This window comes from Leishmania panamensis (assembly GCF_000755165.1).
Source record: "Leishmania panamensis strain MHOM/PA/94/PSC-1 chromosome 24 sequence".
Lineage (NCBI taxonomy): Eukaryota > Euglenozoa > Kinetoplastea > Trypanosomatida > Trypanosomatidae > Leishmania > Leishmania panamensis.
The window spans coordinates 273,357-296,008 of record NC_025870.1 but is presented as its reverse complement, the minus strand read 5'-3'; the positions used below and the strand labels follow the sequence as shown (position 1 = coordinate 296,008).

The window sequence follows — 22,652 nt, the reverse complement described above, 5'->3', positions numbered from 1 at the left end:
GGGGAATAGTTCAGCAACAAAAGGGGACGGCCTAAGAGCTGAAAGACGCACATTCCCAACAAAGGCAATTTTATAGCCTTCCACATCTCCGCGCTCTGCCACAGAGCCGCCGCCGCCGCAGCAGCAGCAGTAGGTGCTTCAGGTATGCTGACACCTTCCTCGCCTAATACAACTTCACCTACAGATGCCTCACTCTTTGTCTTCTTGGCCGGCACCGCCTAGCCGGACCGCATCGCTGCTTGTGCTGCTTGCACTGCCTTGCCAGACGCGTATGACTCCTCGAGAAGCCGCACCATCTTGAGCGTTACCTGTAACTGCCACCCAGGTCGGGAGAGAAGGGTGGTGCTGCTCATCTCCTCCTCGATCGACCGACACCACTCGTGCAAGACAGGCTTCATGGCGTTCTGTAGGGTGGCAGAGCAGGAGGTGGTGGTGCTGCCAGGGCCGCCAAAGATTATTCTAGCGCCGGAGCTAGCCGCGCTCGTTGGCATGCCGGCGGCTCCGCTGCCACCGCGCAGATGAGGGGGCTGCAACGAGGCAGTTGGCAAAGATGACGACGACTGAGACAGGCGCTGCAACGTCATCGCTGCCAGTGTAGGGGGTGGCTTAGCGGATGGCGGTGAGGCTGCGGCGCCGCAGAAAAGATGCGGGTCGGTGCTGAAAAAGGCACTGCGGAAGGCCGCCTCCGTGGCGCGTAGCTGTTCAAGGGCTTCGTCCGCGTGAAGGGGAAGACACAGGTGCTGCGCCGGAGCACGTGGCGCAGCATCCCCTGCGCTGCCACCTGTGGTGGCACGGTGGATGGGGTAGTAGAGGCCAGAGCCAAGGTAGGAGCCAGCCAGCGCTTGGAGTAGCTGGAAGGAGTGGCTCACCGCTTCATCACTACTCGTGCCGTCGCCACCCACGACATAGTAGGAGGCGCTGCTCCACATGCGGCACGGCTGCAGCAGCACACCGTTCGCGTCTTGACTGACCTGAGGCGTCAACGTGCCGGCCGCTGGTCCGTCGCCGTCCCGGGCAACAGCGTAGGCGGCGCCGAGCTTGGAGCTCTGCAAGGTGGTTTGCACCAGTGGGGTGGTGTTGAGGATCGGCAGCAGGTACCACGGTACGTGGTCTCTGCCATCGAGGGGGACGGAGTGACGAAGGTCTCCAGCGGGGCTGTTGCTACTGTTGCCCGCTGCACTGCTGCCATCACCGCCGCCGATGACATCCATAAAACTCTCCCTTCCCTCCGCTTCGACGCTACCGGCGCACAGGTGAAGCACCGGCGGTGGTAGATAGGTATCGATGAGCTGGAGCACAATGCGGAACGGTAAGAAACGCACGACATCGACGCTCCACACATCAACCAGCTCGCGGCGTCGGCGCCGTTGCAGTCCAGCGTTACTTTGGCCTTGCTGTTCTTGCAGTAATGAAGTGCTCCGCGGGAGTGGTGGCCACCGAGGTGGCGACACTCGTGCGCCTCGCTGAGCCGAATCCGCTGTCGCTGCGGCGGCCGCTGCGACGTCGATGGAGGAAGCCGGCAAGGATTGCGACACGCAGGGGGCACTAGAGCTGCTACTTTGGTCCCGCACGACACCCCATTCGCGCGAGGAGGACCTTCTCTTGGTTGGCTCTGCGTGTGGCCCGTCCTCATCAACGCACGCATCGTCTGCCTGTTGTGTGGACGCGGTGAGCGCCTCGTGCATGTCGGTGAAGTCTAGCGCTTCTTGTAGGTGCGGATGGCGCTGAAGGGAATTAAGCCGCGCTGCCTCAGAGACGTCGGCGCGTAGGTGCAGCGGTACGAGTCGTTGCACCTTCTGTCTCCAGTCCAGCTCGCTTGAGTGCTGGCTGTTAGAGGGGCAACACTGACTGGCACCGTTGCCGCCAACGGGGGGCCACAGGGGCAGGTCACAGTGGGGCGGAGCTCGGTTTCCGCCCAGGATGCCGTACTTCATCGCTTCGAGACTCAAAAACACTCCGCCAACGACGACGCCATAGACGTGCATGAAGCAGGCACAGTTCGTGTTGCACAAGGTGGGAAGAGGGAGGAGGTCAATGGTGCGTGGTGCTGGCGCGCGACGAACACCCTGATGTTGGTGGTGGCTGTTCCTGCTCGGTAGATTCGTGTCGACTGCTGCCGCGGCGGCGCCGTTACTCACCAGTTCCTTTACGTTGGTGAGCCATGCCACTACGTAGGCGGCGTTGTACACGTTCACAAAGAAGCCAATGTAGCTGTGCATGGCTGCATCCCTTGCAAAGACTTCCAGAGACACGTGCTGAAGCGCCACCATGACACTCTGCACGCTCTGCAAGCATTCCTCGGCGAGTCGGTGAAACCGGCAAACAATGGTCGCTGCCGTGACAGCACTGGAGCCACTGCTGACGTTGGGCAAGGGGGAGTCTACCACTGCTGTTGTGCCAGTAACGCTGCCGCCGAAGAGAGCGACCGCAGCGCCACTGCTGGCGCCGAGGGGCTGCCGTGACCAACCGTGCACGTTTCGATCGCGGAAGAACTCCTGCACCTGCGTCGCAGAACGCAACCCGAGACTCGCCAAATTTTCACTCAACGCCAATATGTCCACGATGGCGCTGCGGCGAAGGGGCCGGTGCAGCTGCAGCATCGACGAGGGGAGGTTGACACCGTAGATGGCGCTTGGACCAGGCACCTCTTTCCCAGAGCTGGTCCGCACCTCTGGTTGCTGCGGTCGCCAGACGTCGCTGCGGCAGCGGCGCTCAATGTTCAGCGCGACGCGTGCAAGGTCACGCTTCACGCAGAACAGCGTTGTCTCATCTGCCAGCATTTCGAGCGTCCTCTGTCCGCGACGGCGCACCACAGGGACGACGAAGTTGTTGTCCACTGCCCACCAGAGCAGGTGCCACGCAGCCGCTGCGGTGCTCCTGTTCGCGTGACTACCGTTTCTGGAGACAAAGGACGCACAACTCTGCTCGCGTGCAGGAGGCATTGCGAAGAGTGGGCAGTGCACCACAGACCAGCGGTAGAGGTCCAAGGCAGCACAGCAGTACCGCACCTTCAGCGTGGCCGGAATGTTCAGCGTTCGCGAGGCCGCAGCTGAGGTGAAGGACGAGGAGGCTCTGTGAGTATTTGACGGCCCTTGCGGTGAGGAGGACGACAGTGACGAAGAGCTGTCCATAACGAGCTTCTGCGGGAACCCTCCACCACGGCCACCTCCAGCGTCATCCACCGCACCATCGCCCGAGAGGTGTAGGCTGGACCCTTGCCGCTGTTCTTGCTGTTGCTGCAGCTGCCAGTGCTGATGGGAGAGCACAAAGGTGTAGCGGACGTGGTACTCACAGCGCCGACGCTGTTGCTGCTGCTGATTGCACTTCTTCACCTCGTCGGCAGGAGCTGAGGCAGCAGCATCGACGAGGAGCAGCTCACTAAAGAAGTCATGAAGCAGGTTATGCATCGTTGGTGGCGTCAGCGTGCAGCGGGGGAAGATGTTCTGCAGGAGAGAGCACAGGAGCCACTGCCGACGCAGCGAGTCAGAGAGGGCCTCATGCTCGGGAAAGAGGCCTGGGAGGTACGCAGATGTAGACGCGCCAGACTCGGGGCACACTTCCAGTAGGGGGAGAAGCGCTTCTTCCACATGGCGGACAGACGCGTGCGCCTTGTCCTGCGCAGCGTCAGCCTCGTCAGCAGACGCAACAAGAACATCCATGCCAGCGCCGCCACGGCTTTCACTCCTCCACGTCTCGTAACACCAGCGAGCTGCCGTGGGTGTTGCCGTGAATACGCCATTGCCGCGAGCTATCATGAGCGTCCCACTGCCCATGCCATTCACCGACGCTCTTCTCGCCGTGGTGTCATGCGCCGCAAAGCGTAGGACACTCGCGAGACGACAGAGAAGCGCCACTGCCGCTTGCACTGGGCCGTCTGTGCCGCCGTTCTCGACCCGCTGGGACGACAACGACGGGGACGGCAGAGGGATGTGTATGGGTGACGTCCACCTGAGGGGAGTGCCTCTGCCCCCGGAGCCCCACTGTGGCGGCGTGAGTGTGGAGGCCTGCGCGAGGGCGGGAACGGCGGTGCCACGGGCGAGAAGTGGGCCTGTTTGTTTGATTGGTGCGACAAGTCGCTCATGCCAGTACTGCCTCACTTCGGTGTCCACGCGTTGCTCTCGCTCTTCCACATCTTCCTCTACCCCTGCAGGCGCACCAGTGAACAAAAGCTCTGCGCCTTCGAGTGGCGGCTGTACACGACTGCTGCGCAGTGCCTGCAAAACTTCCATCGGCAAGCGCGCGGGGTAGACGAGGCGTTGCACCACTCGTATTATGTCCTCTAGCCCCCATGTTGCTGGCGAACCGAACAAATCCACGAGCAACGCCGCCATGAACTGCCGGTCCACTACTTCGTGCGGGGAGAGAGTCCACGACGATCTCGGCGGCACCATTGACACATGCGATGCAGGCTTCTTCAGCCACTCCGCTGAAGCACCGCGCCGCTCAGCTGTCGCCATGTCAACACCTTCTACTATCCACAGTACCTCCCGGTACGCCAGCTGCTCGAGATCCGCATCCTGCAGCGCGAACGCGCTGTTCTGCACAATACGCGGGAAGGCGCCGTGCTGATGAACCTCCTGCGGCGATCGCCAGGGCTGATGTTGCTCCACCAGCAGCTGCCGCGAAGACTTGGCGGCGAGGACGGCAACGGCAGGTTGAAGGTTGCCAAAGAGCTGGCGCGCAGCGGCTTGCCCGATGCTGTACAACGGTTCTAGGTACGATGCATCGCTGATGTCGTAAATCGCGGCACGCTTCCTATTCGATCCGCCCAAGACCCCAGAGTACAAAGCAGTAGCAGAGATGAGTGATCCACCGGTCGACCGGCGCTCTGCAGCGGCGACGCTCTCGACGGGCAGAGTGTGCATCGTTGTGCGGAGAACAGTCCACGGCTCGGTGAAGAGGCACAGCGGAACTGTCAGCAAACGTGCTGATAAGGGCAGAGGCACGAATTCTGCTGCTGCCACAGTTGCGGGTCCTGCACGTAACATGGCACCCGCCTCCATGTCTTCAGCAGCGGCCGCTGTACGCAAGGTCGACGTGGCACTGCTCATTATCACCGCCTCGCCGACATCGTCGAGCCCCATTGTGGACATCGATCCCTGCAGCACGGCGCTGCTTACGGAGGACCGCTGCATCATGTGTGGCAACGTCGAGGCGTCGCTAGTGGGGGTGCTCGCTGAGACTGGAGAGAAACGCGAAGACCGGGGCGGTGCCGCGACGGCATCGTTGTTCCCTCCGTCACACGACACCTTCCTACGTCTGTCGTTGTACAGCTGCGTGGCAGCGTCGCGCCGCGCTGGGGCGAGGCAAGCTTGTCGCTCCACGTTGGCAATGTAGAGTTGCCAGCGCTCCTGCTCCTGCGTCTCGACGGCTAGAAGGCGAAGCGCAAGCTCGTCTCCGCCGTAGGCGCCGGGAGAGGACACGGCTGCGTGCGTCGGCACGTTCATGCGGAAGCTCATCGAGGGGGCAAGCGTGGATGCCAGAGAGGAGGACGAATCCGAGCGATCAAAGGCGCTGTGCGGCACTCTCTGCGCGACGACGTTCCCCAGAGGCGTCTCGCTGGGAACGTCTGCCGTTTTGTCATTCCTCGCAGCGCGCTGCCGTGCACTCGCACCACACGCGGCATACCACTCGTCGAAGCGGCGCAGCGGCTGCACCCACCACGAGGCCAGTAGCCCGGCCAGAGGCAGCCGTGGGGCGCTGGAGACTTGCTCGTAGTAGTCTGCCTCTGCCTCCGCTTCCGCGGCAGCGTGCTGGGCCGCACGTAGCGCGGCGGCAGCCCCGTAAGACGACGACACCGACGAGGTCGCTTCGTTCCACCATCGCGAGGCCACCTGGCGAATTTCAGAGAAGAAAGATGCTGGCGGCGCCACGGCATCCTCGCTCGCCGGCAAGCCGCAGCCCTCCCCAGACAACATTGCTGCCACTTCTGACGATGCAGGCGTGACGATGGTGCTCAGTGACGGTGCGACTATCTGGCCAGGACTGTGCATCTCGGAGTTGCAGGCGTGTGAGCCTCGGCGGGGTTGCGGCTGTTTGCGGCCGAGCAGCAGATTCATTGCCTCCTGCTTGTCACGGTCACCCATTACATTGTGGTAGAGGCGCTTCACCCCCATCAGCTGATCCCAACCTGCGCCGCGGTGCAGCACGCCGGCGCCAACCTGGGCGGAGCCGCCGTACTGGGTGGCAATGGCGTCGCCCATGGCCAGGTACATCTCGAGCAGCATCTCCGTTACCGCTGGCGAGTCACACACGTCCGCTGCGTGCCGCAACAGTCCTAGCGCGGAGAGCTGCTCCCCCAGTGCGTGGAGGCCATGAAAAAGCTGTCCAAGGTTCGTGCGATCAATACAGTCGAGACAGTTGCTGCGGACCACACCGCATTGCAGCTGCACGACCTCAGCAGCTTCGCTGTCGCCGCTTCCCCGTCCGTCGTGTGCACCGGCGACCTCGTTGGTGTCACTCTCCGTGAGCAAGTCCCCGTGATCGAGGTTGGCAGCCCACTGTGCGTGCTGTTCTGGGGTGGCGACACGGCCGCATCGCCTGCTGACAAAGCAGCGGACCGCGCTGAAGTGCTGCAGTGCCACAGAAGTCATTGTGTTCCACGCGAGCTGGCTAAGGCTGCGGAGATCAGTGGACTCGTACTGGAGAATGTCAGCGCCGGTGACGCGCAGTTCACACGCGTCCCCGCCTTTTGCGTGGTCATGGCTGGCCGCCGCAGCCTTCGCAGAGGTCGCACAACGGTCCACGGCAGCGACCAGGGCACGTACTGCAGCTCGGTACGCGTCGCCGAGAACGCTCTCCCGCGCGTTGCTCTCTTTGCTCTTGAGAAGATCGTGCACGAGGATGGGGGGGCCGTACTGCGCCAGGAGGTGCTGAAAGTGAAGACACGTTTCGCTCCATTGCGAGTCGTGCGGACCCAGCACAATCGGCGGCTTCGGGAGCAGGCGCGACGCCGTCGGGGGGTGATACCACCGCACCGGCACCGACCCACGCAGCTGAACGTAGGAGGTGAGGGTACCGACAGTAAAGGTCGAGTTCCACGAAGACTCGTCGCTGATGATTTGCTCCACCTCGACATGGTTTGCAACGTGCCCGTCGCTGTTAAGGCCGCGCCGGAGGAAACGTACGCCGGCCGAGGCCTTGCTGACGCGCGCGATGAGCGTGATAAGAAGTGTGTGAAAGTTTGGCCGGCGTACCACTACAACGCGCTGCGTAATGTAGCCGTGCACGAGGAATATACACCACCGCGACAGCGCAGACGGGTACTGCGGCGCCGCATCCTGTGTTGCACGACTGACAGGCGGAGCTGCCTGCGCGTCACCGCCTGCGACATTCACCGCCGCGTCATCACAGATGTCGGCGTCGTCGCTGCCCGCGTCGCGATCATTCAGCTGCCACGGCTCCAAAAGATACTCATTCCACACGTACTGCATCCTTGGCTGCAGCAGCTGACCATTCCGCGGGTAGGACTCCACTCCGACATCTGCCGCTGCGCCGCGGTCTGACTGTCGCTCAAAGTGGCGCCGCCGCCCGCTGTCCAGACGGGTGGCCGCCTGGGCGCCGTCGGACGTTGCTGCCCCTGCTGCCAGCATGTTCCGCTGAAGCGTATTGGTGAGATCGTAGCTATGCGAGTAAAAGAAGGAGGAGGTGCGCGCGAGGGAGCTGAGAAACCGCTGCCGGTACAACTCCTCCACACTGCGGCGCTGAAAAAGATACGAAGTGGCGGACACAGAGGCGCTTGTCCCAGCAGCGGAGGAGAATCTGCGTCTGTAGCGCGCACCACCTCGGCGGGAGCGGGAAAAAAACGCAAATGGTGAGCCGCCCGCCGTTGCACGTGTAGGGGTAGACGACGAGTACCGCCCCTCGAAGCCGCCGCGCCGAAGTCGCTGCACCTGTTGTCGAGTCTGCGCCTCTTCTGCGGCCACCCATTCAGGATCGAGCTGCAACGAGACTAGTTCCACGTTCACAGCCTCGAAGAGTCGATGCACACCAATGTAGCCTGCCATACGTCGCTCCGTCGCCAGCACCACGTAGTAGCCGGCAGTGAAACGCACCGCACCGAGGAAGGCAACCGCAGAAAGAATGCGCAGCGACGCGCCGTGCTCTCGTTGCAGAGCATCGACTAGGGCGCCGGCTTCGGTGGGGGAGTATACGGCGTAGGTTGTGAAGCCATGCAAGTCATCAAAGACAAAAGGCGCAGTGCGGAAGGCATGTGGGGAGGTGGTGGCGGAGCCTGTCTCAGCACGTTCCTCCTCCACCCCTGACTCCGACACGGTGGCGTTGAGGCGTCCATCACTGCTGGAGGCCGTGGCGACGCTACTGTTGCTGCAAGTGTAGTGGCTGGTTGTTTGCTCAGGGCTGTGCTTGCGCCAGGAAAGCAGGTGGAAGTTCTTCTGCAGGCTGTCCGTGCCGAGCAGGTAGCAGTGGGTGGCCGTGTCGTACACCGTGATGGAGTCTAGCGGGAGTTGATGCAGCGCTGGTAACCGCGCGCGAGGCAGCGAGAGTGACGTCGTGTTAGTCGCCATGCTAGGTAGTGGATAGCGAAGGAAAGCAAAGCAACAGCATACGCCGATAAAGAGCCAGTGTGGGGCTCTGTCAGAGGCGCGCTCAGCGTCGCTTCGTTAACTCCTTGCTCGTGCCTGTGGGTGAGCGCGTCAAGGATGTCCACAGACTCCGTACGTCGCGTAGCGCCTCCACTGTAAGCGGGGAGAGGCAGAGAGGGGCCCACGCACGAGTGGGCTTCTGTTTCTTCTTCTTTGCACGTTACTGTGTGCGTGTGATGCGGCCTCTGGGTGGATGGCCCCACACGCGGCGTTGGGCGCAAGGCAAGAGACGCAGGCGAGGAAGTGTCAGTCGCGCGGTGTGTTATGGTTGGTTGAGCGATGCATCAGAGAAAGATTGGAAGGCGGAGGTGTAGAGGGGGTGGCAAAGGAGAAGAAGGGACTGAGTGTGGGAGAGCGTCCGTTGCCGACGTCAACATATACTACTAGACGGACGGTTAGGCGCAGTACTTTTCCAATAAATGAAGGCTGCACCGCCGCATGGCGTGTCGGGGCCGCTATATCATGTGAGCGGTGGCACCAGAGAAAGAGAGAGGTGTGGAGATGTGGAGAGATGCGGAGAGATGGGGTCGATTTCGCTCCTCTTGGGTGTGGCCTGAGCAGCTGCACCCTCCGACAAAGCGACGGACCGAGACGCCGACCCAGAGGCGTGCGATGGCGTTGTGGGTTACGTCGGAGCCGAGGACGACAAAGTGTAGGCGAGGGCAGAAAGGGGCGCGCGGTCTCAGGCCACATGGCGCGGAAGTGCGTCGCAGCAACGGCAGCGGTAGCGAAGAGGGACGCAACGCACAGGCCAAGGGACGGGAAGAGGAGGAGAAGGCAAGAGGAGGGCCTTCCTGTGCGGGTGCGTGTGTCAAGGACGAAGGCGAGTGCGACATTTGGGGATCCGAAGGAGTGGGGGGGGGGCAGACGTCGTTAGTCCGACTCGACAACAACGGAGAAGAGCCAAAGTAAACCCAGCGAAAGGCACTTGATGTTTGACTCACCCATGCGCACCCCAAACTCTTAGCTGTCAAACGTCTGCGCACGGGTGTGTTTCTCTCGCTGTGCGTGTGTGTGCGCTGCACACCGTACTCGTTCATCAGCAGCGACTGAGCCCACCCGTGTGGCGCACAGCATCACACAGGGTAGATGATGCAGCCACTGCTGCGGTCCACCACCTTGGCCACGTACTTGAGAGGCAGCTGACGCGTGTAGCCCACACCGGGGGTGAGGATAACGCCGTTAGTGGACTCATACAGTGCCACGCCGTCCGCGAGCACTGCCGCGACGTCCAGGTATATGAAGAGCTGCACGTTATTGCGCATGCCGCTTATCACTTGTGCGTCGTTCATGAGTCCCTTGGCGAAGTGGATGTGCTGCCTCGTCATGGCGCTGAGGTAACCGCAGCGCTGAATCGTCTTCCAGGCCTCCCAGTAGGTGCCATGGATAGCCACTGGCACCTCTTCCACGCTCGTCAGCGTTCGTAGCTTCGGCTCAACACCATCGATGCTGTGTCCCTGCGTGGCAGTAATGTAGAGACGGCCGTCTGCGGCACCATACGCTAACTGGAAGCGCTGCTTGTCAGAGTCGCGCACCATCCTGGCGACATCCTGCACTGAGACTTGCGGTTTCCTCCTCATCTGCGGTTGACGCAGGACGTCGTCAAGCAGCACGTAGCCATTGGAGGTGATGGGCACTCGCCACTGGACCGCCTTATGGCGGAGCAGGGCAGACATAAACTTTGATGTGGTCTTGAGTTCCTCCTTATCGAACACTCGCGAAGAGGTGGCGGCGGTGGCTGCATTCGTGTCGGAGAGAAGCTCCTGCACAGCATCGCGATTTGTATCAATGCCAAGGGCTGGCAAAATGAGGTTGGCTGAAAATGCTGGTTGGGATGCCGAACGCCCCTTTCTTGCTTGCGTCGTCGGTTGCTGCTGCTGCTGCTGCTGTTTCTCCCCTTGTGGGGCATTATCCTCTGTCCGGGCATGGGACAGCGGCGGAGGCAGATCCCTTGAGTGCTGTATAGCGCCGTCGGCCAAGGTGCTACGCAGTTCTTGCAAGGCAGGAAGTTGTGCCTCTGCCGGCGCGTGCCAGCGCTCAAAGGGTTCGGTAGCAAAAGTGGCATCCACGACGAGGCCGCGCTTCAGCAATGCGCAAAGAACTGCGGCGATGTTGCGGCAGTCGTCGATTCCGCTGTGATGACGCCCCTGATGCGGGAGGCCGAGGATCCGCAGCATGTCAGGCATATCAGTTGGGCCGCCACGCTCACCCCCGTCCCTCAAGCCCAGCCCCGACATGTACTTCTTCAGGTTGCACCACCGCTGGAATGAGAGAGGCGTGCCTTGCTGCCCGCTGATACGTATCTGTGACGGCAGCATTGTCTTCAGGTCCCAGTCGCCGCACGTGACAACGCAGTAGCTGCGCAGTGGCGGTGCATCGCCGAGTCCGGCCTTGGCCAGAAACTGCAGTGCCTCGCAGTACACCACAGGGAACGGGTCGCGGTGGCTTACCATGTCTTGCGTGATGCCCGTCAGTTCGGTGCAGAAGCGCGAGAGCATGGGATTTTTCACTGGTCGCACATATCGCTGGAACTCCGCTACCTGTGTTGCGGTACGAGGGTCGACCAGGACCATCGGGAACTCGATCACCTCGGGGTCTGTGATGCGTCGGCCCGCCTCACACGTCGCCTCCAAGTCCAGAACGATGTACGCGTCAAACGGCTGCGGGGCAATCCAGAAGGCACCGCCGCCGGGTGTGGACGTGGCGGCGGCTGATTCTGCGGCCGCCACCGTGTTGCGCTGTGGGTGGTGCTGGTCGGAGGGTGGAGGCCGAGAGGGCGTCGCCAGTGTACTCCTCCTCATACGCTCTACATCCAACTGTGCATTGACCGCGGCCGGCCTACTTCCCCACCCCCCTTGACGAGGAGCGCTTTGCTGCTGTCCGCCCTGCCTCGGGTTAGACATGCGTGCCTGCCTTTTTGCTGTTTCCGCTGCGGATGCGGTTGCCTTTGGGGGTGTGCGGGTGCGGGTGCGAGTGCGGCGGGTGACGCAACTTTGTTGAGGTGCAGTGGCAGATGACCCAACAAGAGAGAGAGAGAGCGCGCAGATTAGAACGGGCGTGTGGGTGAGGCGAGCGAGGGATGGCAATGAGGCGGTGTGCCATGATGGGAGGGGGGGGGTGGCGTGGTGCCCATCGTGAGATACAATTCTCACCCTCTCTGGTGAGCGACAGGGAAGCAGGAGACGCGCAAATCGCATCCAGCAATGCAGCCGTCGAGCGCGCGTATGTCCTCGCGCTGTGAGCTGCTGTGTACCTTCGATACCGCTCCTCAACTGTAGCTACCGAGGGGTGCATCGTTGAGGTGGGGAGGGGGAGGCGAGTGGCAGTAAGCACCTTACGCAAGAGTGGCTCTAAGCGTCGCCGACCCACGTGCAGACACGGCCAAGCGGCTGCTGTCTGTGCGCGGTAGAGGCAACAGTAACAAAATCGAAGCGAAGGAGGTAGAGAGGGAGGGGGGAGGGGGAGATGGGCGGTGATAAAGCGCCGCGCCAACACACAGACATACTCGGACAAGAGCAAGAAACCAATGCCTCGTCTTTCACCACAGCATGTGCGCGTGTGTAGCTGGCGCTGTACCACTGCCAATAGAAGCGTACCCTGACGGCGTCTGCCTCAGCTGCGAGTGGTCGATACTAGACGCCGCCACCGCCAGTTTCGCTCCATCTCTTGCTCACATCACCGCTGCGGAGGTTCTTAACGCACGATACACGTCTCGCAGCGTCGGCGCTGTGTTGTCTCGTCCTTGTGCGCATGCAGAGGAGGCGAAGACGAGTGGAGACGGGGAGGCGCTGCCTGTCGGCCTCCAGTGCCGCTGTTGCTGCAAAGAGGGTGCCCGCGACTGCTGATATGCGCAGACGTCGTGAAGTGTAACCATCGCTCGTGTGCGAGCAGAGGTGGAAGAGGAGGCTGTTGCTGGCCTTGCCTCCGCCGTAGTGGACAGATTGCGCTGTGGCGGTGGCGGTGACCATCGCACTGTGGGAGGCACTGTGATGAAGGACGGGCTACGGCGCAGCACTGGTGACGTTACTGAGGCGTGGGTCTGACATTGGTCAGCTTGTCGCACCTTCTCTTCCCGAAATGAATACGATGCGCGAACGTCGTCGCCGCTTCTACTGCGATACGTGGGCGACACAACACGGTCCCTACGCAGGGGCACAAACCAGGCGGAGGTACGGGGAACTGGGGGAGTGGCTGATGCCACTCCCCCAGTTCGCGGGACGATACGAGTGGCGCGCTTAGGTGGTTCTTGGTGAACCTCAGCTCTGTCAAAGACGCTGGTGTAGGGGCCCATGATTTGTCGAGGATGTGAGCTGGAGGTACAGTGCCCGTTAGGCGTGTACATGCCTTCGCCACAAGTGTTTGTGGATGTGTTATCCACTCGGCTGTTGCGATCGTGATTGACTTCCCTGTTCTCCTCTGCGCCCACATTCTGCACCGATGCACGGTGGGATGATCGGGTGCGAGGGGGAGTTGTGTGCGCTTCGGGCGCATACTCGCGCTCCCACGGTTGCCGGTCACGGCTTTTCAGTGGATGTGCATACATGGCGCCGTCGCCGTCATCACGTCCGCCGCTGCGACGTTTTGCTCGACGCCGCTGTGGAGGAGCGATTGCAGCGATGTTGGCGCTGTCGACATGGCGGAAAGACAGCGGTGTCACACCAGACGGCAGCGTGGGGACGGCAACTTGACCGTACTGAGCTCGTGCGTCCTCATCGACGACTGCGTCCACATGTCTCTCCACTGGGTGGCATGCCTCACGCAGCCTATCGAACTCACGCTGATCGAGGTACTCTAGCAGCCACTGTTGATCGGCTGACTCAGCCTCCCTGGACAGAGGCGAGTGGTCGAGGTCCTCGGTAGACGCCCAGGGAAGGCAAGGACGACAGGCAGCCATCGTGGCGCTATCATGCGGCGCAGAGTCAGTAACTGACCTGGATGAGGTCCTGGCCGCGTCGACAATTATTCGTGGGTCTCTCCTGTGCGCTTGTCCCTGCAGAGATGGATAGAGAGAAGAGAGCAGCAGCCCATCCTGTGACTCACCAAGCATCGCAGCAGCCGCTGCAGACCGCGCAACCTGCTCCTGCGGCTGCAGAAACAGCTGCAGGGTGCGGGTGCACTGCTTTACGCGGTTCGGCATCTGAGTCAGCCTCTTATGCGTGTGCAGCTTGCTGGTGTCATACTGGTACAAACACTCGGGCGCGACATCGACGCGGGCGCTGCGCCGCAAGGCAGCAGCTGGAAAACCATTCGCCTCTATGTGCGCGGCAAACGTCGTCCCCGGGCCGCGCGGTCGTCGCGCTGGCCGCTCCTGCTGGTGCTGCCATGAGACCGGTGCAGGTGCTTGGGCCTGTCGCCGCACCACTCCCTCTTGCTCTTCTAGATGACTGTTGGTGGCAGCGCCCCCAAACCGAATCTGCGAGGCGTTCTTCTCGGGAAATGTTCGACGTCCACGACGGCCTTCAAAGTGCATGGTTGCATCGATGATGCAAGTCGATGGCAGCGAGGATGATGCGACCGCCATCGACGAGAGACGAGTGCTGTGCTTGTTTGCGCGAGTGGGTGTCTCATAGAGGCGTTGTACACGCGCATGGAAGATGGGAGGAGGAGGAAGAGGGGGAGGGGGACGGAGCGCCTATGGGGGGCCTGCGTGTCACGGCGATGCCATTGCGTCCTGCTGCATGTGTGTGGGTGCCACGGTGTACAGCGTATTCCTCAGAGGAGGTCCAGAGAGGGAGAGAGAGAGAGAGAAGAGAGGGAGGAATGGAGATGAGTGTAGGGCATCAGCAGTTTGTCTGTTGAGGTCACATCCGCAGTGCAAGCGATATGGAGCAGGATTGAACACACTTGCAGCCAAACCGAAGGAAGAGGGGGAGGGGGAATGGGGCTGCCGTTGTCATATAGGAGGGCCTAAGAAGTGTGAAGAAGTGGTGGCTGCCCTTGAGAAACGAGTGTGGGGAGATTAGGGCGCATCTGTTTGCCTGTCTGTGTTGGTGCTCGCGCCGCACTGTTTGTTAGCGTGCCTGCATGCAGAGATGCGTGCATCATCGTTTGGCTGACAGAGGGAATGTGCAGGCATGCCTGTACGCGCGCGCCTTGCCACGAGGCGAGGGGTTGGGGAGTGGTGGTGAGAGCGCAGTCATGGTCTCCAGCAAACGCGCTCTGTGCGCCTCTTCTCTTCCCTCTGGTGAACGAGGGAGCCGGTTTCAGAGTCAGGACTACAAGCAAATAAGTGATGGGCGAAACAAGTGGGGGCGAGAGGAGCAAAGGAGACGTCCAGGGCAGCAGCAGCCACCGGCATCGGTGATAGAAAGAGGAGAGGGAGAAACGGTGAGAGGCTCATCGCGCCAGGGCACACAGCTCGTCCGCCTGCAGCGTCATCACCTCCTTTGTCCGGCTAATCTCTACCTCGACAGCCATCAATTCACCATCGGCGCCACGAACGCGGTTTCGGATAGTGCACATCTCGCCTCGCCGGTTCCCCAGTACCACCATGGCACGGCCACCCTTCTTAGGGACCACTGTCTCAAGTCCGTCCACCCCTATCAGCTCTCGCATTTCGGCTGCAGCAACCGTTAACTTACCGGAGTTGTGGACGCTCCTGCTGCCACTCTCACCGCTGCTGCTCCCCTCCACCCATTCCGTCAGCCGGATACGGTTTTCGTTTCGTTGCACGGACTTGACGACGCACTTTTTGCCGCACCAGTCACCGGCTGCCTCCGCCGTGAGCCGCACGAGAAGATGCGGGATTACCCACCACGCCGCGGCGGTCACTGAGGGTGGCGGCTGAAGCGCAGGCGATGGCGAAGAGGACGGCACCACGGCTCCGTTTGGAGCCGACGGCGTGGTTGGTGTCGATGCGTTGCTGTGGATGATGGTCACGGGGCGACTTGCTGGGTCGGCCTTCCACACCGCGTACATCCTTTGCTCAACGTACCCTGCCGGCCGCACCTCGAAGAAGGACACTTTCGCGCGTGTACCGTCCAGGAAGAGCGCCTCGATGCTGCGCCCCTGCTGGTCCACCCGCGTCACCTCAAAGAGGGAATGCATCATGTCCGCGGTGAGCTGCCGCCCGTACTTCCGCTCCTCGGGGGTGAGGCTGGCGGCGCTCCTGAAGTGACTCATCACCTTCTGCGCGACCGCCGCCACTGCCGAGTCGGTGGTGAGGGTGGAAGGTGCAGTTGAAGTTGGAGGGGAAGATGTAGTTGTACTCGTCACTGCGTGGCTCGGTGATGGGTCGGCGCCGCTGAGGGGCTTCCGCAGAGAGAGAATATCACCGATGCGCACCTGATGTCCTTCCATCGTGTCATGCGCCGCGTTGGCCGTGCTCAGGAAGCCGCCCGTGCTCAGTGGCACATACGTGTGAACAACCGTGAAGTCACCAGATGACGTCTGTGTGAATGGAATGTGGTGTACCCCCTTTTCACCGGTTGCAGCGGGGTTGGCGGCTGCATCACGGGCGCTGCGGCGGTGGTCACTCGATGTGTTGAGCGCGTGCATGCGATGCAGCAGCTGCATTCCAACACGAGACGGTGCCGCGCTGCCACCGTTTGTGTCGCTGGTGTTGGTGGAGGCACCGGTGAAGAAGCTCGTTGACGAGGCAGCAGGTGCCGTGTTCCCCACCGCATCATCACCGACGGCGTCCTCGTCCGCTTCATCGTGCACGTCACCTTCTTCACCGAAGAAGAAGTCGGCTCTGCTTGGTAGGCCGACAGACGGTGTAGCTGCGTGCGTGGTTGGTGCCCGTGGACATGCAGAGCTGCTCTGCGGGGCTCCGTTGGCGTGGCCCATCCGCCGTACCGGCCCTGCAGAAGCGACAGTGGTGCCCATGTTGCCACCATAGTCGTCATCATCACTCGCGTACTGCTCTAGCTCTCGCAGAAAGCGTGCACGTGCGCTTAGCGCTGAAGCGCCGTTGGTGTGTTCTCGAGCACCGACATGAGTGTCGTTGTCACGCTTGAACTGCTCTGAAGCGAGGCGCTTGTGCGGCGGAGCATCACCGCTTGAGTTCATGGCGGATGTGCGTGCGCGCGCGCGACCACACGTTCTCTCGTTTTTTTGCTCTTTCAACTATCAAGGGGCACCCTGGAAGTCTGTTTGAGGAGAGGAAGTACGAAGGATAAGAGAAAAAGAGAGAGAGAGAGATGGCAGCTCAAGTGCACCGTGCATGCGTGCGTGTTGTAAGCGCAGATGCGCGGGAAGAGGGGGAGGGGCGAGGCGGGGGCCCACTGTAGCACCGCTGGAGGTCAAAGAGGACTTCATTGGGAACACAAGCACCAGTGAAACGTTGCCGGTATGTCCACTCTCCACTTGGCTTTGTCCTTCAGTTTGTGTAGGAATGTCAACACGTGTTCGTGTCCGTGCCCGTGTGTCCACAGGCATAGACAGACTGACATCCACATGAGTACATGCAGCGCTGCACAGAGTGAGTATTTTTTTGCATTCCCCTCCTTCCTTAAACGTGACCGTCAACTCATGAATGAGGAAGAAGAAGAGGATAAGACTGGAAGAGAAGAGAGGAGGAGTGCCATATGTGCATATCAGCACGCACGCCCACGCATAGATGTCAAAGGTATGTGCTGAATTTACTGTCCTGTTTTCACTAATAGGGACTGAAGGGTGCTGAGCTGCCGCCGCCACCACCACCGCGGCCGATTCCATCGCCCCGAGGGCTGCCTGCACCACGGCCGGCAGAGTAAGATGAGAAGCCGTTCCCACCGCGGCCGCGCATTCCACAACCGCCGCCCCCGCCGCGGTACGACGACGTGCTACGAGCACTGCCAATGTCGAAGCTACCGCGGCCACGGTTGGCGATAGAGTGGGGTCTTGGGAAGCCGTCACGGTCTCTGCTGAGGGGTAGCGGATCTGGTGCCTGGGTCACCTGCATATACTCGAGCGTGTCGGGATCAACTTCGCGCAGTGCGTTGCGGATGACAGCCATGTTGCGGCGGTGCCGAATGTAGCGCGTCTGTTCCTCCTCCGACATGTTCGGATTCGGCATCCGGTACCGGCGGGGGCCGCCTCCACCACCAGATCCTACTTTCCCACTGCCCTCTGCGCCGCCACGGCCGCGGTACTGCGAGAGGCCCGGCGGCTGACCTTCCCGGCTGTACAGCGCAGACGGAGACGGTGAGGCGGAAGGGCCTGTCATCCCCGGATAGTTAGCCCCAGTGTATGGGCCCTGTAGCGGTGCTTCAAACATATCCAGCGAAAAGGCGACGTCTTGCGTTGTGCCCTGACGCTCGGCGAGAAGCTGACGAACCCTGGCATTCCGTTCCTGCTCGTAGACCGTCTCTGAGCGTGGCTTAAGGTCTCTGACCGTGGCGCTGCTACCCGTCGAGGAGGTCAGCGTGCAAGGTGTCGAACTGCTAGCGTGGTGGCCGACGACACGTGACGTCGCCAGCCCAGATCGCTTGGAGGCAGGCACGAATGTCAGCTCTAGGTCCTCTGGCACGTCGTCATCCTCCTCGTCTGACATGCGGGCTAGCACGTCGTAAGCGGACCTGCAATTTTGGCTCATTGACCACACCCGGTTTATGTCTCTGCCACTGCCGCAATCGATGAGGCTGCTGTGCCGTAGGTGCTCCCAAGGCCAGCACGCTACGGGAGGGAGAGGTGACACGTCCTTCACAACCACTGGAATCGCTTTGGGGGCCCGCTGAATGGCGGAAGCGTCAGAGAGAAACAAAGCACCACGATGACGGTAGCTAGGCTTAGGTGTACAGTGACGACTCTACCAAAAAAGCGCATATAGGAGGATGGTGTGACGGCGCAGCGACTGGGAAAGGTGGAACGCGTATACACAGATGCATGTACGTGTGTGTCCGCTGTGACCTTGTGCTTCTCTTCTCTGAGTGTGTAGGTATGTGTGATTCAATTGCGCTGATTGATGTGTGTGTGTGTGTGTAAAGCGGTGCGCATGTACATGACAAAGTAGCAGAGAGGAGCATATCGAGGGCAGCCATGCGAGTGGCGAGAGTAAAGATCTCGTACAGGCACCCAAAGAGAATGCGCTAAAACATCTCGAGGAGAAGCGCTCGTCAGGTGCCTAGCATAGTGCTGGTCTTTTCCTAGTCACACATGTCTGTGCCGCACTGTGTGTGTGTTTAAGTGTATCCTCGTGCGCTATACGTAAGGATATGTTCTGTGCTTCAGGGTTTCCCTTCCCCTCTCAAGCAGCGCCTCCACTCGACCTCAGAGGGCCCTAATGATGCTGTCCTTACACGTCTACACCGCACATTCACTAAATACCGCGAAGGATGCGGCACTGCGCAGTGATCAGCTCGAGGCTTCGGGCTCGTCACTACACATCACCACTGCGACTATCGGAAGACTCCTAATCCACCGCCAGTTCGGCTCATCACTTAGCGTTTCATTCGATGCCGCCTCCTAAAACGCCACTTCTCCCCACACATGCACACACCCACACACACAGTGCGCTTTGTGCGTGTGTGTGTGGGAAGCAAACGTCTACACCAACGCAGCCCAAGAAGACGCAGGGAAAGGGATAGGGGAGAGGAAGAGGGACGCCGCGTGCGCTGAAAAGGAAAGGGGGAGGGAGAAAACAGAAGGTTAACACACACACACACACACACCTCCACGCACACGCACACGAGCAAAGCGCACTGTGTGTGTGTGTGTGTGCGTGCGTGTGCCAGGGAAGGAATACAAAAGAGAACAAAGAAAACAAGCAAGAGCGAAAGTAAAGTTACGAGCTGGTGGCGAGACTTGCGCTCGTACGCCGATGCACCCCACCACCACCACGCGGAGGGAGACATGTGAGCTGGGAAGGGTTCGGGAAAAAAGGGAAGGCAAAAAATGCGCTTTGCACAATCGAGACTGTTCTTCTCTCGCCTTTTCTTCGTTAAAGTTGTCTTAGCAAATGAGCTCCTTCTCCAGGTAGTAGCTCTCAGGCATGTAGTGCGGCTCCCAGAACGCCTGCTTCACCACTTTCATCAGGTCTGGGCGGTTGTCTGGCAGGCCCTCCTTGGCCATCCCCATCGCCTGCAGCTTCTGAATACACGCCACGGCCACCTCACGCGATACGCGCCGCACATCTTCGATAGGCGGGTACAGCTGCCCTTTGGCGAGGTCGTCCGGCGTGACCAGCGTGCTTAGGCAGGCTGCTGCTGCCACCAGCACCTCCTGCGGGATGTACGGAGGCTGAGCAATACAGCAGCCGAGGCCGACGCCAGGGAAGATGTACAGATTGTTGCCTTGGGATGGCTTCAGCGTGCGGCCGTTGACGACCGTTTCAGGGAAGGGGCTGCCCGAGGCAACGATGGCGTTACCGTTCGTCCACTTGTATGCGTTCGCCGGCACAATTTCGGCTTTGCTGGATGGATTTGACAGCGGGAAGATGATTGGGTGTGGGCAGTACGAGTGCATAAACTCCACCATTTCGCGCGAAAAGACGTTGCCGGTGGCGCCGAGGCCGATGAGCGCTGTCGGGCGCACGTAGCGCACAACGTCGTCGAGGGTCCTGAGTCCTGCGATGTCTGCATCGGGGATGTCGGTGCGGGCCCATTCCAGCTTGTGCTTGGCCAGCTTGTCGCCGCGGTTAGTGGCCACCATGCCCATCGAGTCGACGAAGAAGGCGCTTTTCTTAGTGTCCTCCCTCTTCGCCCCTATCACCGTGGCGAGATCGGCGATGCTCTCCGCCACACCGGTCGCAGCGGAGCCCGCACCGAAGAAGACGATGCGCTGCTGATCAATGGGGATCGTGCTTAGCTTCACCGCCGTGTGGAAGCCAGCGGCGATGACGGCGCCGGTGCCCTGGATGTCGTCGTTGAAGCAGCGGTACTTCCTCTGGTATCGCTCCAGCATGTCGAAGCAGTGGTTGTTGCTGAAGTCTTCAAACTGCACCACGGCAGAGGGCCAAGTGGACTTCACAGCTTCCATGAACTCGTCCAGCAGAGCATAAAAGTCGGCGTCGCTACAGCGCGGCTTGCGCAAACCGAGGTAAAGCGGGTTGTTTCGGAGATTGATGTTGTTAGTGCCGACGTCCATGACGACCGGCAGTGCGCGGCTCGGCTTTACGCCACCGGCAGCAACGTACAGGGAGCACTTGCCGATGCTGATGCCGATGCCGTTAGCGCCGAGGTCGCCCAGGCCGAGAATGCGGGAGCCGTCGGTGATGACGATGACATCGATGTTTGTCTTTCGAAGGTTCTGAATCATCTTCCTCACCTTGCCTTTGTTGGCGACGTCGAGGTACAGTCCGTGGTCCTTCTGATAGAGGTCCCCGTAGTACTGGCAAGCCTCGCCGACGGTCGGCGTGTACACAATCGGGAGTGTCTGCTTCAGGTACCGCGTCAGGATGGCGTAGTAGAGGGTGACGTTTGTGTTCTGCACATTGCGGAGCAGCTGGTAGCGGTTGATTGGCTCGTTGAAGCGGTTCAGCTGATCCCAGTATCGCTCCACCTGGTCGTCAAGGGTCTCGACAGACGGCGGCAGCAACCCCTCCACATTCATGTGACTCCGCTCTGCAGCAGTAAAGGCTGTGCCCTTATTGGTGAAGCGGTTGCGAAGGTAATCTACACCGCGCACTGAGCGTTTCGACGCCCCCGTCAGGTGAAACATCGACTTTGCAAACATGCTGAAGACGGTGGTTGGGCAAAGGGGCAAACCCCATGAAGAGGGCGCAAGCGAAGGGGCACGACAAGAGAAGGGGTGTAGCCAAGTCGGCGAGGAGGACGTGAGGGCTACAGCGGTCCTACTGGTCGTCCTTGTGGGTGAAAGAGAAGTAAATGTAAGAAGGAGCCCAACGAAGCGAAGTGTGTGTGTGTAGGGAGAATGGGGCTGGGCAGAACTCCCCCAAAAGAGCTGAATATGCAGGCACTGCGTGCCTGGTTCGTGGGTGTGCGTGTCCCTCTCTCTCTGTGTGCCTCTGATCACGCCACGGACTGTCCCAAGTCTATCCGAGAGGGACGAGGCGGAGGGCAGAAGACAGTCGCCAACGCACGCACACGAGCCAGCGAGCCAGCGAGAGAGAGAGAGAGAGACGATAGTTACGAAAGAAAAAGACAGAGACAATGCGGCAGACTTAAGGGATTTGACTGGTATCCGAATGGCGTGAGGGGGTGGCTGTGCGTGCGTGTCGGTGTGCACGTATCCGTGTGTGAAGGGAGGGAGGGTAAGGAAGGCAAGGCGACAGAGGAGGTGAAGAGGAAGGCCTATAAACTTCTCACAACTTCGCTGCCATGAGGAGGTGAGGGGGGGGGGTCCACCCACGCCTAATTCGCTAAGCTCACACCCATTCACTGTACCTCAGCCACGAGAGAGAGAGAGAGGGTGGTGGTGATGGTGATGGTGTGGGGGAAGGACAAGACGCAAAGGCCGGATCTTCGATGGCGCACGCAGAAGCGGCAGAGTAGATTCGGTGTTCCCACCTTTTCTCCCTTCTTCGACCCTCTTTCTTTCGCTGTTCAGCACCAAACGGATTTGTTCTCCGTCACTGCGTTATTCACCAAGTTGCATGTTTTTTTTCTCTCTCTCGCACATAGGGTTATGTGAAGGGACACGGATGGCGCATCGACTACGTGACGGCGGGTCGGTGACAGCGACAGACGGGAGGGGGAGGGAGGGTGAAAAGCGTAGAAGTGCGTGAGGAATGCGTGGCGGAGGCGCCCCCTGCTGAGGCATCCCTTTCTTCACTTGTCTGTTTCACCTCAGCCGGTGCGGACTGTTTTTCGCCCGCTGATGGCCCAGCCGCAGCGCACATCTCGTTTTTCTCCCCCCTTTTTCCGCCTCGCTGCGTCCTCTGTGATATTGCGTTTAATTGCGTTGTTGGCCGTCGCTCCGCCTACCGCGCGCGTGTCCTCTGTTGGTGGGGGAGGGGGAGGGAGGGAGGAGCAAACGGATGCGGCTGATGTACCCTCCTGTTGGTCGCCCCTCCACTGTCGTTGTACGTACGTGTGGGCGCTTATGCGCTGCGCCACACATTAGTAAAAAAATAACAAACAAACGAGAAGTCGGCTCGCTGCTGCAGCTGCGAAGGAGCGGCGATTACGCTGAGAGTGATGCGGAGGCACTCACGTTTATTTCTGCTGC

The 22,652-nt window shown here is 60.6% G+C and overlaps 6 protein-coding genes across 6 annotated transcripts; all 6 read right to left on the bottom strand.

Annotated features, from left to right (window-relative positions):
• Positions 1-218: 218 nt before the first annotated feature.
• Positions 219-8,525, bottom strand: LPMP_240800 (inositol polyphosphate phosphatase, putative; the record flags this gene model as incomplete). Its single annotated transcript, XM_010701118.1, has 1 exon — positions 219-8,525. The coding sequence occupies one exon, from the start codon at positions 8,523-8,525 to the stop codon at positions 219-221; it is 8,307 nt and encodes a 2,768-aa protein (XP_010699420.1).
• A 1,154-nt stretch (positions 8,526-9,679) lies between these two features.
• On the bottom strand, positions 9,680-11,404 carry LPMP_240790 (phosphotransferase, putative; the record flags this gene model as incomplete). The annotated part of the gene is made up of 1 exon (XM_010701117.1): positions 9,680-11,404. The coding sequence occupies one exon, from the start codon at positions 11,402-11,404 to the stop codon at positions 9,680-9,682; it is 1,725 nt and encodes a 574-aa protein (XP_010699419.1).
• An 869-nt stretch (positions 11,405-12,273) lies between these two features.
• On the bottom strand, positions 12,274-14,124 carry LPMP_240780 (hypothetical protein; the record flags this gene model as incomplete). Its single annotated transcript, XM_010701116.1, has 1 exon — positions 12,274-14,124. The coding sequence occupies one exon, from the start codon at positions 14,122-14,124 to the stop codon at positions 12,274-12,276; it is 1,851 nt and encodes a 616-aa protein (XP_010699418.1).
• An 815-nt stretch (positions 14,125-14,939) lies between these two features.
• Positions 14,940-16,613, bottom strand: LPMP_240770 (hypothetical protein; the record flags this gene model as incomplete). The annotated part of the gene is made up of 1 exon (XM_010701115.1): positions 14,940-16,613. One exon carries the CDS (start codon positions 16,611-16,613, stop codon positions 14,940-14,942), a length of 1,674 nt encoding a protein of 557 aa, XP_010699417.1.
• A 589-nt stretch (positions 16,614-17,202) lies between these two features.
• LPMP_240760 (hypothetical protein) lies at positions 17,203-18,120 on the bottom strand (the record flags this gene model as incomplete). The annotated part of the gene is made up of 1 exon (XM_010701114.1): positions 17,203-18,120. The coding sequence occupies one exon, from the start codon at positions 18,118-18,120 to the stop codon at positions 17,203-17,205; it is 918 nt and encodes a 305-aa protein (XP_010699416.1).
• A 1,355-nt stretch (positions 18,121-19,475) lies between these two features.
• On the bottom strand, positions 19,476-21,197 carry LPMP_240750 (malic enzyme, putative; the record flags this gene model as incomplete). Its single annotated transcript, XM_010701113.1, has 1 exon — positions 19,476-21,197. One exon carries the CDS (start codon positions 21,195-21,197, stop codon positions 19,476-19,478), a length of 1,722 nt encoding a protein of 573 aa, XP_010699415.1.
• Positions 21,198-22,652: the final 1,455 nt, after the last annotated feature.